Below are 18,420 nucleotides of genomic sequence, written 5' to 3'. Positions count from 1 at the left end.
AAATAGTTGTCACGAGTGTTGATTTTTGTGATTGGGTGAACTATGCTTGATAGAGCTTGACAATCATGTGCATCATGTCCACAATATTATTCTATTAGTAGTGCATCATGAGTTGTATTTGTTCCGTCTGTTGAATAAACACTAAATCACTGAGATAATTGTATTGACTGATCATTGTATGATACCACAAATAACAGCCCTAAAATAAACACTGGTAGGAATGCTATTTGGTCACCGAAAAGGGTGTTGTCTAACACCTCCAATTTGTTTTCTCAATAGTGAAGAGTAAGCACTGCATAGTCTACAATGAGGCTATTGATGCAATGGAAGCTTATACATATTTAGTGGGTATTTAGTAACACTGCAATATAGTGGTATGATATTGATCAATACCACCCATCCCTACTGTACAGTAACCACTTCACAGATAAATGCTGCATATTTAGTAAAGGAATTATTCAACTTCGTGGTCTAATATAACATCTTAGAACAAAATAACTTCAGAGTAGATATCACTGGACCATCATTGGCATTGGTTCATTCAGTTTGACTATAAGTTATCATTACAGCTACTACTGTAAGTTATCCACAAAAAAAAAAGTATTTAAGGTGATGCTGAACCAATACAAATTAATCGGACAGCATGTTTGTGGTAATGCACAAATAAATGCCGAAATCCATAGACCACAGTGAAGCCCTGCTCAGTGCAGTGCACTAACAGAACAAGCTCTTTCAGACCACTTAGCTACTATTGTTGATACATGTTATTCACAAGCATCACATGCTATCACAACAGCATTTTAGACATAGATCAAGTTGAGCACTAGCTAAGTTTTGGACCACCCTAAAACAGCTCATTAAAGCACGTCAGTTGAAAAAAATTGTTTTGTGTGGCTGGACTTAATCGGTTCTACGCCACCTTAAGAGCTAAGCATACCAAAGATTAGCTAATATCAGTGATACGACATAATGGACAGTCATGTACAAACTGTTGTTGACCACTTTTAATAATAAATTTCACAATACAATTAGTAAATAAACAAATAAAGGTCACTTCTTCCCTTTAGTTGCCAGCACCTATAAAATGATCATCAAATTACAACATCAACCATATTGGATACAACAACGTTAGGACACAACAAGGCTTGTGAGGACATATCATTAATAAACCACAAAAGGGTTCACTATTAATCTATGTTAGGTACATGTACTGTGACAGTAATACAGTATGTTGCCATCAGACCACTTGAAAATTGTTTGAGATCAATGATGACACAAGACCAACCTCCTCTAAAGCCACACATGACATAGAGGCTCTGATAGTTCTAGCATGACAACAATATTGTGAATATCTCAGCAAAAACTCACATAGTTTATACAATTCCTGAATTTCTTTTAACCTTTTGGCCCCAAACTTAATAGAAGTGTTCTGTTAAATGCAAACGCCACTGTAGTAGCTCTCGTTACAAGCATGTGTTAAACGTGTATATCTCATAAATGAAATATCCTACAAATATAGTTTTGACCACACTACTGTGCGGTTTAGGGATGTTTTATCCAAGCATTGTAGCATGATCAAGCATGATTTACGGTCAACCAGTGTTCTACGGTCAACCAGTGTTCTACATATTGTTGGTTGTTGCTGAGATGGTCACATTTATTAAATTGGATCACCTTCACATATTTTATAGATTTTAGTTAGAAAAGACGTTTGATTCATTGTTCACAATTATTACAACGTGTGACTTTCACATTAATATTACTCAAGTCTTGTAGCACAATTAGAATCACTGTATTACACACCACAAGGGATCATGTGACTACAATTGCTTAAGACATTATTGGATCACATGACCTCAGCCAGTTATAATTCAACACTGTGAGATGATACTCACTCAGTATTAGCATGGTATATGACATCATAGGTCAGGATCACATGATTCAATACATATATAAACCAAACCCACCTTCACTGTTGACTATAATTAATACAACCATAATTAATATAACCACTAAAATACTGAAAGTTTTGGAGGTATGACTCTCAGATAGAAAATGTACTTCATGTGATATACTTAATTTTCCTGGCCAAAAACATTTCACTGTTAACTTTAGTGATGCACCTAGTATTGGTATCAGCTTTATTTTGGCAGTATAGGACTTGTATCGGTAAAACTATAAATGCCCGATACCAAGCGATACTTTGTATGACATCTTTTCAGAATGGCAGCATACATATTGTGTCAAACGGAGTTTAGCAAAAGCTGATATAAGCCATGAATTCTTTGAAAGAAGCCAGCCACTAGCATGACTAGTACAGCAGTAATTCATGAAATAATATTTATTGAAGCCATAAATGGACAGATAGCCACAAAACCAGTTGATGAAATCACATCACTAGAAAAAGTCAGTTATTAAAGTGACAAGAACATCAAGACAAATATTTTATTACCTGTCCTGCTATCCTATCCATGTCTCTCTGACCTTGACTGGTTAGCTTGCGACCACTGTAGGGAATACCATCATTAATATTGCAGTATTTATTAATATTACATGGGAGGATCAAAATGCCAACAAGTTTTGTATTCTCCATACAGCTACATAATAGGGTTGGAACAAAAATTAAAATTCACCTTCAAATATTTGCTAATAAAATGTTCAAACATTCGGTGTTAGCTTTCAAGTTACAGGTTTTCTTGTATTTATGCACATCCTTCATAAGTAAGTTTGTAAACATTTTTAAAAGTGCATAGCAGCAGTACTGAATAATGCGATCAATTGACTGCAAATGGGTGTGTCTACTATACCGCAATCATGCACAGTTAAACACCAAGTAATGGCTAAAAGTACGTTTTCCATACATTATCTATCATTTTATAAGACTGCAACTATGGTAGCAAGCTGAACTGCGATGGTTTAAAAATTGGCGTGGCACATGAAGATCGATTGCGAAGAGACGAACATTGATCACGCAAGAGGAATAAGCAGCTGCAATAAAGATAATGATATTTATTTGTAATTCTTTCGTAGACTATGAGTGCATTACGAAGCTTCGAAGGATACTTTTATAATTCAAAGTTTACTTAACCTTTGAACCCACGAAACATTTGAAGCTTGTCCCAGCCCTACCACATACAGTACTGTATCAGTCATACAATACAGTATTACAGATTGCTATCCAGGTTAGTAATAGTGACCCGGTTTCAACTCTGGGCTGTCACAGACTAACACAACAGCTTTTTACACATATTTTTACACTAGCAAATTTTGGTCCACCCTAAATAGCTCATTACACATGAGGTTGTAGCAAATTTCTTTTGTGCAGCTCGACTTGATCGGTTCAGTGCCACCCTTAAGCTGAAAAAAGCAGTTGGGAAAATTTCTTAATACATGTACAGTACCTCAACAATTACACCTAGCACCGTCTACAGCCAATAAGACACATCATTGTCAACACAGAAAACTAGTCCCATGATTATCAAATGTGATATCAAATGTTAAAGACAAGAAATGGCTACAAATATATTAACTCATTCCCAGCTATAACCATCACATGGTAAATTGCTCTATAAACACTCGCTAAACACAGTGTTGACAACTGGGATAACTCCGCCATGAAATGGTAGTCAACGCACAATCACTTGTCATCAACAGTCAGTACAACCATTTGTTGGCCACTACTTTGACCACACTATCATAATATGAAGGCCACTGTTGCGAACTTGGCTGTTAGGATTAGATGCTGTACACATCCACACCACATACCCATTATCATCATCTTGTTCTAGTATTTTAACAACTTCTAGTTGCTGTAGTACATGGCGTGCTACGGATGAAGATGCCTTGACATATATCGCAGGAGCAGCACCTCTTCTTTTCCTACCTGTAACAATACAATCACAACTAATGAATTATAGTACTCCATTAATTATCAAAATTACAGATAGTGCAATAATAAACTGAGGGGGCCAGCGGCAAGATACAAGTGGTATTTAAAAATTTAGGTGACCACATAGTGGGCATTAAACAGAATTTTGTGACATAATTGATTTACTGTAATATTTTCTAACAAGTTGATGTTGTGCTACTTCTAAAAACCAGGCGCCAAGCAGCTAGCTAACTCATCTGGAATAACTATAGACAGTATATACTACTATGAATTAACCAACTATGTATTACTACTTTACAATAGGGTAGTTTGATAATATAATTAGCTATTTCTCGCATTTCGTAATTCATGAAATATTCGTAATTCGTTCAATTACGTTGCTATGCACTGCTAAGGAAGCGTTTGTTAAATAAACCGCTTTAACCAACATATTACGCACAAAACTATCTTCTAAACTGTTTTATAGTGTGACTAACGTGTTTTTTCCCACAAATTCCCTCGACAAAGCCTCAAAGCTGCTCTTCATTTTCGTTCGCGTACGTAAGGGATACGCCCCCTTTCAACTCGAAGCGATAGGCTATTCCTGGCAGTGTACGAGGCCTGCACCGTTGTTTTTCAGTTGCTAAATGCCTGAAAACCTCAAGGGGAAGGTAGTCTGAGGAAAGTCACCATACCCGTATTTCAGTCCGCCGAAAAGAAACCTCCTCAGAGCAAAGTTCACCTGTGCAGAAGTTTAATACAGACTTCATTTCACTTCTTACGTAAAAGCTGCTTTTACCGTTATTAAACGATTTTGCTCATGTGGATGCGTACGGACAAACATAGGTAGATAGGTACACACACACACTTTTACGGAAACAATTACAGTAAACCAGGCGCACGCCCACAGCCGGCTGTGGGCGTGCGCCTGGTTTAAAAATTAATCGAGGTTGTCATGAACTTTTGAATTCTGTTGGTTGCTTAGTGACAACATTAATCACATTGCTGAAACAAGCTACTTTAACTTTTAGAAAATGGAAAATATAAAATGCCACATTTCCCACTATAGTACGTTCGCGTTGAGCTGAATCCTGGGTTGTTGATTAAGAAGCCATACAAGATCAAAGACTTTAAACATAATGTTTATGACGCATTTATTCGTAAGCCCATGTTACGGGCGCGCACTTAATTGTTGTGAATATGGCGTCCAGTGCACCGTCAGCGAGTGCGGAACGAACCCCCCTTGGAAAGAAGTTAAACAGCCAAACGAAGTATCTACTTATGAAACTATGGGAGTACTTTTAGCAAGAAGCGAAGAAATGTAAAATTTCTATCGACATCACGGAGAGAATCTTGAAGGCCACCGGTATTGTATGTAATGCCTTCTTTGCTGGGTTTTGGCATACATTACGCCATGCAGGGATTTCAAGGACATCTATTAGAATGGAACACTGCAAGAAAGGTGGTTTATTTACGCCAAGAAAAAGGTACAAAATGCACTTTGCACAAGCCCACTCAATTGTAATCGTCAGGTACAAATGTTCACGAGTCCATGTTGATGCAGACAGTTTTGATCCAGATACTGTCAGACAAGATCCATTCATTGTATGGAAGGAAGGAAATCTATCGCTCTCAAAGATTTTGGTAAGTTAAATTTTGAAACCTGCAACTTTGTCACGTACTCCGTCTTAGGTCAAACTTAAGAATGATGGTGTTTTCTCTGGGGGTAGAACATTGCTTTAAAGAGTGTTGAGTGATATGGGATTTAAGTACAAGATGATTAATGACAAGAGGTTAGCATTGAAACTGTTTGTGCTTTAATGTCACTACACGTATATGCAGGGTATGCTATGAGCAGCCCTGCACAGTCCATCAGCATCATAAATATTAAAGACGAACGAGGTGCAACAGAACTGAAGGAAGACCGGTTGTGTATTTGGATGAGACTTGGGTAATGAAGAACTTCTAGAGCAATTCCTCATCCAAATCAGCAGTGATAGTGAAGATGGTGATGGTGGTATTAATGAATCTTCCACTAGCAGCAACGGGTCCAAGTCTTCTTCTGGGCTTACTTCATCTGATGTAAGATTGTTTGATATTTACAGCATTGGTGTTACAACTTGATTTTGTTCCCCAGGAGTCATCGGGTAGCTGGGATTAAACTCAGTGAAGTACATGAAAATACAGGTGAAGTATAAGTGTGTGCACTTTAATAAAAATACCATTGCTTTATTGTGCTAGCAGAAGTTGAACATACCATCCCTTGTATATGAAATCAGTGCAGGAGTGTTTGGAAGTCACTACAGGTACTATCAGCCCAAATTCATACAAACAGTATTATTTCATTTGTTGAAAATTTTAGAGTTTTTTGGGAATGTAACTTCAAAAACAAAATGCTGGCTGTAAAAACTGTGTACATGTGTGGTGGAGTGATGAGAAAAGGATTAAAATGACAAATTGACTAAATGGGAACAGAAGACGATAGTCAGCTGTAGTGAATGTGAAATAAAATACATGTTGTTTGGCTCACTTGCAGGAACACCAATGCTGAATAACAGATTTTGAGCTGTTATAATTTGGTTTTTTTCTCTTTTGAGACTGAAGAAGTTTTTTACCTGAATATAAGCAGGCCACTTATCTTCTAAATAGTGCAACAGTGGCCCCAGCTCTTCTACTTATGCAACTCTATTTTACACACACAAAATCTGTTTTATTTTTCTTGTAAAAGTGTATTACAGCCTCTTACATAACGGACGGTGAAATCATGCATGTTGAGGGCGGGTGTGTGACGTCTGGCTTGGCCACAAACATGTGTCAACATGACCATCAAAGAGCCGCGCTTTAGAGGCTTCCCCATTGAAAATGTATGGCAAAACTTTACAGTGTCATAACTGGAGTGTCTTACATTCGAATGAAGCGCTTTTAATATATTTTTAGCGGATCGAGAAGCGCTACATATCGAGCAATACAGGAGGCCCATGCGATGTAGCAATCGTAAGTTATTAATCGTTTTTGAGGGTTCAGCTCAACGCGAACGTACTATAGTGGTGTGCGCTATCAGGATTTTCATTTCGATACGATATCGATACAATAATAGGGTAAACATCAAAATATCAATTCAATTTTTGATAATTTTTAATTGTGTGGGCGGCCGATATTTATAAATATGCTTCAAATACAATTCACATACTAAAACTATTGCATAGAACTAATAATAAACCTAGAAAATTGGTAGACAAGCTTTTAAAGTGGCTAGATTGTACAGAACCAACCTTAATTTCTAGCATGATTGTGCAATCACACACTAAATGCTGCTGATTTATCAAAATATTCTTCGATATTTCGATAATTATCGAAACTTTTCGATAATATCAAAATCTGCTAAAGTAGTATAAAAATCGATACGATAACGATATCGACAAATTATCGCGATATTGATATATATCGCACACCACTATATATTTCCCACCGACCACTTCAATTATACATTAAAATATTCTAATAGAACATTCACAGTAATAATATACTCTAATTGAGCAATCACAGAACTGTAGTACCCACACTGTACCACAACAGTACTTTGATGAATCTTACACATGTTGGTAAGCATCGCTAACAATGTTTAGTAGTTCTGTAGCATCTTGAACAGCTTGTCATGTTGTTCTAGTACAGTACAGCAAGCTCTTACACCTGCAGGTCAAAGGTCTTAACCAAATCTTGGTAATTCAAGCCTTTTCTCCACTTATAAACAGTGTTGGGCTGGTACTTTTAAAAAGTAATAATATATTACTTATTACTGCCACTGCGATGAAACGTGCTACAGCCATTACATATTACTAGCATAAGAAATGTAGTACATTATATTACTTCGTTATTGCATTAAGTAATAATATTATGTAACGCGTTACACCAAACAGTGCCTTTAGCGATTATAAGCTCCTGCCTTTATATATGAAAGCAATATACACACTTTTGGACCAAGATTTGATAAAGCCTTCCTGTCATACACAGGTTGTCAAGCCTGGTAGAAAATTTATCAGTATCACATGAGCTTCACTAGACTTTAAACTATACAAGTACCTTCAGGGACTCCTAATATGTACAACAAACTAAATTACTAATTAGATTACCTCCGTAAATTTTCTGTAGTGCACCAACTCCAGCTGAAGGTCTCAAATAAATGTGCCTGGCCACTGATGCTGTAGAAAATGTTAGGAACAATGTGTAACACACAAGCAACTATTTGAAGACTCAACCACAAAGAAAGCACTATCAAATGAGTTTTCTAAGTAATGCACACCCTTAGTTGTAAACATATAATTATGAAGGTAGAGTTACATGCCAACTAACAAATGGTTGGTCTCAGTATGGTGGACATGTATAAAGCTCTATGTGCCACTGACTCAACTACCACACATGACAATTCACACACATTCACTGTCGAGCACTTGTGCATGCACATACAGGAATCATAGATTCTTAAAATTCTATTTAATACTCACTGCCAGCGCGTTATGTGTGCAAGGCCAAAGTTTTGCAAAATATGCTATTAACTTACAAAAAATTTCTACAGGGAGATTGAATTTCTATGAGTAAGCAGACCATCTGTATTCTTAACTTTGCCACATTAACATCCAAAGAGATGTGTGGAGTTACGGAAAAATCATTTGTGCCTCGCAGTTTTCACATTCCCAGAACTTTATACTGAAGGCTGATTTAGCATAACACTGTACTTAGGTTTAGGCCTTAGTGTTCTTCTGTTTCTTGTAATTGCTGTATATTTCAGAACGCTCAGTCTCACATATCAATGGTGTTTGACCTAGTTTCCTATTATTACTAGTAGTTACTAATACATGGGCTTGTGTGCCACGTGTCTACAATGCATGCACATGAAGAAATCTCAAATACCCACCATGTCTTGGTCCTTTGACCTTTTTCTTAGCTCACCGCTGCTGGTTGTGTGTTGAATTTTCACTATGTCTAATACCAGTCTTCAGACACTCTTGGATGCTGCTACCCTGAGCAAACGCTCAGGGAAACACTCGAGAAATTCCAACACCAGTTTCAGCAGCAAGTCACACCAAGAAGTGGCATCAATCAAGGAAGACCAAATTGATGTCACGTTGCCGAACAAGACATTGAACAATACCGAGGACTACAGTTTCTGACAGAGGCTCTTCCTCACCAATGGAACTGCCCCCTCCAAGCACGGATCCCTCTCTTCAGCGTATCAAAGGAGTCAACTGGGCTGAAGAAATGGAGTTCTGCAACCCCACAAAGATGGGGATATCTACGGGAACATGAAGGCAAAGAACCCCACACAAATTGTGAAGGCGACACCTACAACAGAGGCATTGATGAGCATAGCTTCACATCCCTCAGTAACAAAGACCGAGAGGATAAAAGGAACAACTTCGTGCTACTGAAGGTAGCTGTGACGAAGGTCCCCACTCTGATGGCAGCACAGTGCTCAAAGAGCACAAAGTCCAACGACTGAACCTTCTCCAGAATTCAAGCCCTCACTCTAGATGCCCTGACTCCCCTAACTGACATGCTGGAAGCTCTTTAACTCTGAGGCTGAAGAAATACCTCCAGAGTGGGTGGCCAAGGCTGTGGAATCAGCTGTGACCCTGCTAGGGAATGCGTCCTGCCATATCTCTACTCTATAAGGAGGACAAGAATACTCGAAGAGTATAATAGAGATTTGGTAACCTGAGCACAAGACCACGAAGCGGATTTCCTTAAGGCTGCCCCACTACCAGAGACGCTACCACACACCTTTAACAGGTGACAGCTCTCCGAAAGGCCAGATATACCTCATCACCATCGTCGGTTTTTCAGAGACGCCCACTACCCGATCATCAGGGCGGAACAACTACCAGCAGCCAAGCAAGCGCTCTACTAAACGCCAATGAAATGGCAACAAGGAGCCCACAAGAGACCACCCAGCAAGAGCAGCAACTGACAATTAACTGTGAACCCTGTACCAGTTGTATGTATGTTTCAAGTACGGACATTAAATGTAAATCCTATACAAGGGAGATGGGACTCAGGGTTCCTTCAAATGTAAAGGTCCCTTTAAGGATGGCTGGAAGGCTGGCTTACTTCATGGACACCTGGAAGGTGTTAACTAAGGACACTTGGGTATTGGATGCCATACAAGAGTACCAAATACCTTTAGTGGGGGAAGCAGTAAAACCCAGAATATGAATAACAGAACAGCAGAATAATGGAAAAATAAATTCTTAACATTTTACTATTATTTATACCCTGTACAGCATTTATACAATACTCGCCTCGTAGCACATTCTAGCAAGAATGCAATTGCGATGGTAGACAACACTAAGGCGATTCTCAGGGCGATCTTTAAATAGAATGAGCACAAAACTACCATATAGGGGGAAATTTTCGAGGGATGAAACTTTCGTGACACTGCAAAATCAATTTTCACATTTTTAAATACATGAAAGTCTAGAAAGCAGGTAATAGCTATGTGTATACTACTGAAACATTTCACGATTATATTTCACTAAGCTATCATCACTTGCAAAATTTGCGAAAGTTTCGTCCCTTGAAAATTTCCAGCTATACGGTAACCACTATAGAATAACCCAACTAAGCTAAACTACTTTCTAATACACTTTACTACACAATCACTACAACACTGTAAGTTCTTTCTGCTACACTTGCTTATACCAGCCATCACACACAAAGCTGTCCAAATTTATTAGAGTCACGATGTATAAAGTGATGGGAGCTAAACACAGCACTTAAGGAGGGGGAAGGCCTGGTATCCCATCCTCCTGGGAATGTTGAGGGACTACCCCCAGCTTCTCTCACTTCAAGAGTCCCAGATGCAGAAGGGAGTACAACAAAGGATGGGGGAGTTCGACTCCCAGGTAGCCGTTTGGCCTGTCTCAGGGAGAGATTCAGAAACAGTTGCCTTTCAACAGAGGCTTCCAACCTCATGCTGACGTCATGGAGGACATAGTCTTCTCAGACCTATAATTCCCTGTTCAGAAAATGGATTAGCTGGTGTTCTGAACAGAACTGTGACCCCGTTTCTGGACCTATAGCTGATGTGGTTAATTTCCTTGCTGATTTACACAAAGAAGGATATACATCCTGTTTCCTCAACTCCTTCAGATCAGCTATCCCATCAGTTCAAGACCCAGTGGATGGAGATAAGGTGAGCAAACATCCCATGATTACTAGGCTCCTGAAGGGAGCTTTCCATGTTAGACCCCCTCTCCCAAGATATACCACTACATGGAATGTGTAGGTGGTGCTGCAGTACCTGGATGGGTTGGGTTCTTCAGATTCCTTATCTCTAAAGCACCTTACATTTAAATGACCATCCCGTTCAGCAGATTTGCAATTGGATAGACATCGTTACAAGCCAGAAGGGGTGGAATTTCTGCCATTAGCTTTAGCAAAACAATCTTGTCACAGAAGAGTCCTTAGAGAGTTTTTTTCCTTCTTTTCCGCACAATGCAAATTTGTGCCCAGTGGAAACACTCTGGCAATATGAATCTGCAACAGCTGATTTGAGGCCTAAGGACACTCACTACAAGGGTATTTGTAGCTATGGTGAAGCCACATAAACCAGTTGCTTCCTGTACCATAGCCTGCCTGTACCTATCTTTGCAGGCCATTCAGTCAGGGGAGCAGCAACATGTGCAGCTGCTGGTTCAGGTGTTAGCGATATCGTGCAAGCTGCAGATTGGAACTCGGAGTCGGTGTTTAGGAACCACCAACCATCTCATGACACTACGTTTGGTAGAGCAGTGCTCTCTTAATTAGGGTTTATTGTATGAATATTATGAGCTCGACTCCGACTGTGTAAGCTACGAACAACACCATTGATATGTGAGACTGAGCCTTCTGAAATATAATTTCCAAATGGCTCGGATCACGAAGTGATTGCATGCTATTTGGGATTATATGAAGAAAGCGAAGTTGAGCATATCAATGGTCCCACCCACCCTAACCCAACCAAATGGGTTCGCCAGTGCTTGAAATAATGGACAGACATCTGACATTTTCCAACCAAAATTGGTGTTGTCCGAACATGTTCTATTTTGGTCGGACATCATGTCCAACCAAAATTGGTACAAAATTTACTCAGAAATATGCATATCAGACTTAATATAATAATTTTTCATAGTAAAAGTATTCAATGTCTGAACAAGTTTTACAAGTGTCTGATCAAAAATGGTTTAGTTAGTGCTATGTCCTAGCATTTTTGTCTGCTTATTTCAAGCACTGGTTCGCTAATTCCAAAGGTCAGAGCCATGAGTATTTATAAATTCTTCATGTGCATGTGTTATGTAGACATGTGGCACACATGGTCATGTATTAGTAACTACTAGTAATAATAGGAAACTAGGTCAAACACCATTGATATGTGAGACTGAGCCTTCTTCAAATAGCATGCAACCACTTTGTGATGAGCCATTCGGAAATTATTCCATGTGTGTATAATATAGGTTTAGTAACGTGAAGAGAGTTATCACTCTTGTTATCACCTTCAATTAAATCTACTATCGCAAGCCCCTCAAAAAGCTGTTTTAACAGATTTGGATCTCACAACAATAATCCACTGTACGTATGGTATCATATTTTATAGCTGTGGCTAATATTGTGGCCACTATTTGAAGGTGTTGTTTAGAGCATGAAACAGCTGCCAAGAGTCATGACCATTAGAACTACTCCATATTTAGTAGCTACTGTATAGTACATTTTACTGCAACATGCGTACAGAACATCAATGAAAAGGTCAGCGGCAAAAAGGGACAAGTGCCATTTGAAAATTAAGGTGACTGGTGGGCATTAAACAGAATTTTAGGACATAATTGAATTATTGTCATATTTGTTAAAAATTAATTTGATACATTGAGCAGTTTGTTTGGGGTGGAGGAACTAGGATTGAGACAAATAGTTCGAAGATTTATTTGGTTTCATAACATTCGGATGCTCATTTATCCCACCAAAGCTTCATTACCATTAGGGCTGGGACAAACAGTGAAATTTACCTTCGAACATTTGCTAATAAAACATTCAAAGCTTCAATAGCTTTCAAGTTACAGGTTTTCTTGCAATAAGAATTATGCACATCCTTCTTTCTAATCCTATTTAATAAGTTATAGCAGCAGTACTGATTAATGCGATCAATCGATTGCAAATGGGTGTGTCTGCTATACTGCAATCATACATAGGTCAACACTAAGTAATGGCTAAAAGGACATTTCCATGCATTATCTATCACCTTATAAGGTGTTTTAAGGATACAACTACAGTAGCAAGCTAAACTGCAATGGTTTAAAAGTGGCGTGGCACACAAAGATCGATCGTGAAGAGACAAACATCGATTGCACAAGATAAATAAGCAGCTGCAATAAAAAAAAAACCATTTATTTGTAATTCTTTTGTAGGCTATGAGTGCATTACAAAGCTTCAAAGAATTGTTTTGAAATTCAAAGCTCACTTAACCTTTGAAGTCAAACCCATGAAACATTCAAAGCTTCATCCCAGCCCTAATTACCATGGATACTAACAAGCTACCATTTACGTATTTTTTAATGTAGTTATAGTTTAAACAATGTTATACTGGAGCTATAACATAGCGTAGGAGTTTGTACTATAGTGTATTCATTAATTGTTGATATGACAATTGTAACAAACCTTCGGTAACATTTTCAAATGAAGCTTCGGAGGATGTACTTGTACATTCACTCCAACCTGAACCTGTGGTCACCACTAAACAATCAACAAATTTCTTTGTGTAGAAGCTATGCAATGCTCTGCGATGACATTTGCATTATCTGTTTGGATTGTACAGCAGAGGGTGTGACTACATAGCATCATGCATAGTAAAGGGAGGGGCGGCAGTGGACCTAAGTGGGCTAGAGCACCAGCCTGTGTTCAATGCCCAGTTGCTGTTGTTGCTATTTTTAGAGCAAGAAACTTTCTCCAGTCTACCCAGCTGTATAATGGTGGCCTGGTATCAATTGGGAAACCGCATGCACAACTGTCCTTGTCTCCCTTAGCAGTGTTGGAGCTTAGGGTTCTGCATCCTCTCTTCATGAAACCAGGACAGTCCTTCTGCGGGTTACTAGTCCTGACCCAGGAGTGCACTGGACTCAAGTCCTAAGTGAAGGCATCCTAGTACAGGTTCATTGGGTTGCAACAGCTGTGTTTTGCACAACTTTCGGTGGATACACACATGACAAACACACATGACAAACACACATGACAAACACACATGACAAACACACACATAGTTGAAACATATTAAAACACACACATCACTGTGAAGTACTACAGAATACTCACCAGCTCTGATATAGTACCAATCCTTATCATAGGGAGCTAGTTCCTTGTGCTTGCCTGTTTTCACATAGTCAACATAGGCAGGTAGAGTGATCTTGCCTGTCCTGCAATAGTAAACACAAACTACAATCAATGAATATACTAACTTAACTAATTTAGTTACAAATATTCTAATTAAGTAGTCGTTTTCCTTGGTAGCAACAATACTTTATCCTTTGCCTCCAATTTCTTGTCTGGTATTCTATGAATTTGTATAATTTTCTATGCAAATAAAAATCTTGGTTAGCCCTCTTGGCGTCCTTTTATGCCTTTGCAAAAAGCCTTAACTGAAAGCATGCAAATACGTTAGGTGAAAAGAAAAACTTTTAATGGTAGTTTATCTGAGAAGCTAAGTCATCCCTACAGTCCAAGTAGGTTGAGATTCGCAGCACCATGGGTCAACTTCTCACCCTATCAGACAACTGGACTGTTCTTCAGTTTAGAGAACCAGGCACACATTAATGCCATAGTACACATCAGGACATGGTCAGAATACAGTGTACACCCCAAATTCTACTCTACAATTGTACATCACATCATTACACTATTGTATACTGTCACAGTGTACTTGTCTTATGCGTGTACACCTAAAATTGATGTATATTCTATATAATGCCCACTACACGTGTACAACGAAAAGTGCTTTTACAATCACGCAGTAACATTTAACGTGTCTCACTTCTTTAAATGAGCTGCAAACGCCTTCACAAAGTCCTGCGCCTCCACATCTTTTACTGTTGTACCCCCAAACGGCATCCTAGCATACAACAGTGTAGAATAAAACACGACGTGTAGTTAACAGTTGAAAATACAACACTAATCACGATGTAATGGTTATCAATTAGTGTATAACTAACTTGATTCCTCGCACGTCTTAACCACCTTCCAAACAAAATGGCGAGAGAGAAAAACGTGGTGTTCACGCATGCGTAATAACAGCGCACGTGATACACAGTGCTTTGTTATTAATGACCGACCGCCTGTCAGAGGGAGGCGACAAATTCAGTGAATGTAGCAGGACGGTGTCGTATACCGACCGTCCTGTATGACTACGGTTCCTGCGAAAGCCATTTGTAAGTACTCACGCGTGTATTAAAATCGTTTATGTTTTCTCATTGAGAACCGATCAGACATACTCGAGGACACCCTTGATGTATCTACCAGTCAGGCAATCAAATGTAAATAATCAACTATATATATTAGAGGTGAGGTGTTGTCTATTATATTGGTGTGTGTTGTATTAGAGTACTTTACGCTGACCTTCCAGGTGAATTCAAACTATACGCTGACCTTCCAGGTGACTTTACGCTGACCTTCCAGGATATCTTGCTAGTTCCAGCCCCCCTAGTACCATCCCAACCAATCTTTCCTCCACCCTCAGCAGGCCTGACTTGGTATTGGTTTCTAATGATTCCATTTGTTTGTTTGAATTGACGGTACCAACTAATACCCAGCAACATCTTCTTGCTGCTAGAGCTAGAAAGGAAGATCGATATAGCTCCTTGCAATATGACCTCCAGCTTTCTGGGTTAACCATCAACCTTGTTCCCATTGAAATTGGTTGTTTAGGCCACTTTTTGTCAGGAACAATTGCTCAAGTGGCTACTGCTTGTGAAGTGCCAAAGAAAACTGTAAGGTCCTTGTTTGAGCAGGAAGCTCACATTGCTGTGTCCTGTTCTTACAGAATTTTTAATTTTAGAGCCTCCCCGGACTGGGATCTTTTAGACCACCTTAAAGTAATACATATATATACATTTTTGGTGTATTGTAATTTAATTTTAGTTAATGTAAGTCTTTCCAGGGCTCCTGTACTGATCCATCAGCACATGGTACCCCTGTGTCTAGGCCCCTGTATGCTTGTACTGTATATTTTGTCTTAATCGTTAAGACGTTTATTCTCTCCTTATGTTGTTACCAAATTCAAGCCTGGGGTGGCACCCTGTACCCTGATCGTCATCCTTGGTCCAAGTCAATAAATAAGCCTTCACACCTGACTTTTACTGACTTTTACTGAGAAATGCACTTGACTCTTAAGGAATGAGTTATATATTTGTAAAATTATGCTCTCAAAGTTATCCTAAAAGTATCAACCATGGTGCAAATGTGACCATGAACAAGTGTCCTGATTATCGATTGCAAGGTGTCCTGATTTCAGGGGTCTAAACGTGTGTACACTAATAATACAAATGGGACCATGGACAAGTGTCCTGGTTATCAAGGTGCCCTAATTTTCCAGGTCAGGTTATGCACTAAGAGGTACTTTGGGACCTTTCTGGATTATGTAGGTGTTGTTATGTGCCCACATTAACAGGTTCCAGTGTTATTTATGTTGTTTTATATTTCAGAAACTACATAGACCATGTTAAGTTACAAACATTTACTAAAGTTACTTCCCATTGTATTTCTACTGGCGTTCATCTATCATCATTATTTCATTTCAAGCAGTCACTCGCTATACAATGATGTTAGTGACTCTCAGAATTCCGACACTAGTGCAGCACCTCAGGCAGTGTCCCGCAGAAGACGACTGAAAATATTGGAATATCATTCACAAATATTATTTCCTTATCCGAACCTCACATTTCCAGCGAACAGAATGCTACGATCAAAATGGGCCACAAATCTGAAATCAACAGTTGACACAGCCAACTTTAATAAGCAAATAACTTACTTGATGGTGAGTTTTGACTATTTCTCTACCCTGTTAAACTGGCTAGTTCACACCAAGCTTCATGCTCCATCACTAATGAGACATCTGTTAGTGGTGTGTTTAGATGAAGAGTCTCACAAGGTGCTGTCTGATAAGGGAATTGTTTCTTCAGTTGTGACAGTTGATAATATAATCAAATCTTTATCAGACATTGAAGGGACGTTGTTCCATGCTAGAGTAGTGGTTAGACTGACGGTATTGAGGCTACTCAACTACTGGGGCTATGATGTACTACAGATGGATATTGATGCTCTCCTAATGAATAATATTCAGTCAGTGTTTGATCATTTTAATGATGTTGATATTATTACTTCAACGTCAATGAAGAATTGTATTCCCAAGACAGCCCATCGTGCTTGGGGCTTTTGTATGTGTATTGGAGCAGTGTTGATTAGGAGTAATGATAACACTGGTATGTGTCCGTCTGTATGCGTGTAGTGTATGTTAGGGTAATGGGCCTTGGTGAGGTCATGGAGTACACCTTAGCTATGTTTGGGACCTACTTGACACGGTCACTATAATGAGGTGGTCTTATTAATGAGGTCATGAAGTACACCTTAGCTATGTTTGGGACCTACTTGACATGATCACTATAATGAGGTGGTCTTATTAATGAGGTCATGAAGCAGATTTACTTGTTCACATATTTATAGCAGTAGATACTTGATTATCCAAACAGTATGAGTGTTCTATTAGAGTATTTGACATTACTGTATGTTCTATTAGAGTAGTTCAACAGAACTCTGTATATAAATGAATAGGACTTATCTCAACAAAATTGAACACAGGTGTTTGAATAATGGAGAACTCACTATACAATAACACAATACCTCTCCCTCCCCTCATAGAGAAAATGTGGCAGCTAATGGGACACACCCCCATAGCAAGAGCAGGTAGTGATCAGAACAGGTTCAATAGTATACTAGTTAGTATGGAGATCACATGGGACTCTGTACAGTACGATGGTCACCATTACTACAAGGGAACATCATCTGACCATGTCATCACTACAGTAGCCCTGCCACAAGATGTTGTGTGTAGGGATGACTGTGACACCACCACACTATCGTCATATTATGTATGTCACCCTCACTCCTCACATCAGGGGGACAAGAAGGAGTCTAACTTATTACAACACAATTTATGGATAGTCAGTGATGAGTGGAATAAAACTGTTAATGGTGTACAGGCTACTATGGACTGGTTGAGTGATGTTAGCGATGTGTAATGTATTATTGTATATAGTTTATTTTACTTTATAACTAAACTGACATCTTGTACATTTTACATATGGGGTGGATGTGTAACTATACTATATGCCACTCTGGGCCCAACTGGCTAGACATCTACCGCTCCACCAGTCCTATATCACTGGACCAATTTCTGCATTGTGTGTTGTAGGTACAAAATGGAACTACTGCTGAGAAAAATGGAGCAGAAGCCATGGAGTGTGTGGGCCATTGTTACGTTG

The 18,420-nt window shown here is 38.9% G+C and overlaps 2 protein-coding genes and 1 long non-coding RNA gene across 6 annotated transcripts; 2 read left to right on the top strand and 1 right to left on the bottom strand.

The window, feature by feature from the left end:
* Positions 1-989: 989 nt before the first annotated feature.
* Positions 990-15,244, bottom strand: LOC136252760 (small ribosomal subunit protein eS19-like). Its single transcript, XM_066045328.1, has 7 exons — positions 15,097-15,244; positions 14,919-14,996; positions 14,204-14,304; positions 7,999-8,067; positions 3,766-3,883; positions 2,453-2,507; positions 990-1,077 (listed from the first exon to the last, which is right to left on the bottom strand). Exons 2-7 carry the CDS (start codon positions 14,993-14,995, stop codon positions 1,051-1,053), a joined length of 447 nt encoding a protein of 148 aa, XP_065901400.1. The 5' UTR covers position 14,996; positions 15,097-15,244; the 3' UTR covers positions 990-1,050.
* LOC136252891 (uncharacterized) lies at positions 5,341-6,638 on the top strand. Of its 2 annotated transcripts, XR_010699822.1 has the most exons (7): positions 5,341-5,355; positions 5,401-5,512; positions 5,561-5,661; positions 5,711-5,950; positions 6,006-6,055; positions 6,113-6,174; positions 6,231-6,638. It is a non-coding gene; the product is annotated as an uncharacterized lncRNA (long non-coding RNA). The 2 variants fall into 2 exon arrangements; XR_010699821.1 differs by lacking the exon at positions 5,341-5,355 and having other exon boundaries at positions 5,384-5,512; positions 6,231-6,637.
* On the top strand, positions 15,175-18,229 carry LOC136252702 (uncharacterized). 3 transcript variants are annotated; one of them, XM_066045280.1, is made up of 4 exons: positions 15,175-15,312; positions 15,370-15,417; positions 16,585-17,361; positions 17,798-18,229. In XM_066045280.1, exons 3-4 carry the CDS (start codon positions 16,599-16,601, stop codon positions 18,175-18,177), a joined length of 1,143 nt encoding a protein of 380 aa, XP_065901352.1. In that variant the 5' UTR covers positions 15,175-15,312; positions 15,370-15,417; positions 16,585-16,598; the 3' UTR covers positions 18,178-18,229. The 3 variants fall into 3 exon arrangements, with proteins under 3 accessions (XP_065901352.1, XP_065901347.1, XP_065901355.1); XM_066045275.1 differs by having other exon boundaries at positions 15,370-15,444; XM_066045283.1 differs by lacking the exon at positions 15,370-15,417.
* Positions 18,230-18,420: the final 191 nt, after the last annotated feature.

Source organism: Dysidea avara, chromosome 1 (assembly GCF_963678975.1).
Source record: "Dysidea avara chromosome 1, odDysAvar1.4, whole genome shotgun sequence".
Classification (NCBI taxonomy): domain Eukaryota; kingdom Metazoa; phylum Porifera; class Demospongiae; order Dictyoceratida; family Dysideidae; genus Dysidea; species Dysidea avara.
This window is presented reverse-complemented; position numbering and strand designations above follow the sequence as displayed.

Excerpts from the sequence above, each read along its gene's own strand:
- LOC136252760 (XM_066045328.1), bottom strand. The coding sequence starts at position 14,995 with ATGCCGTTTGGGGGTACAACAGTAAAAGATGTGGAGGCGCAGGACTTT. Across the intron at positions 14,305-14,918 it reads TTTGCAGCTCATTTAAAGAA|GACAGGCAAGATCACTCTAC; the intron begins GTGAGACACGTT and ends TTACTATTGCAG. Across the intron at positions 3,884-7,998 it reads ACTACAGAAAATTTACGGAG|GTAGGAAAAGAAGAGGTGCT; the intron begins GTAATCTAATTA and ends GTATTGTTACAG.
- LOC136252702 (XM_066045283.1), top strand. The coding sequence starts at position 16,599 with ATGTTAAGTTACAAACATTTACTAAAGTTACTTCCCATTGTATTTCTA. Across the intron at positions 17,362-17,797 it reads TAGGAGTAATGATAACACTG|AGAAAATGTGGCAGCTAATG; the intron begins GTATGTGTCCGT and ends CTCCCCTCATAG.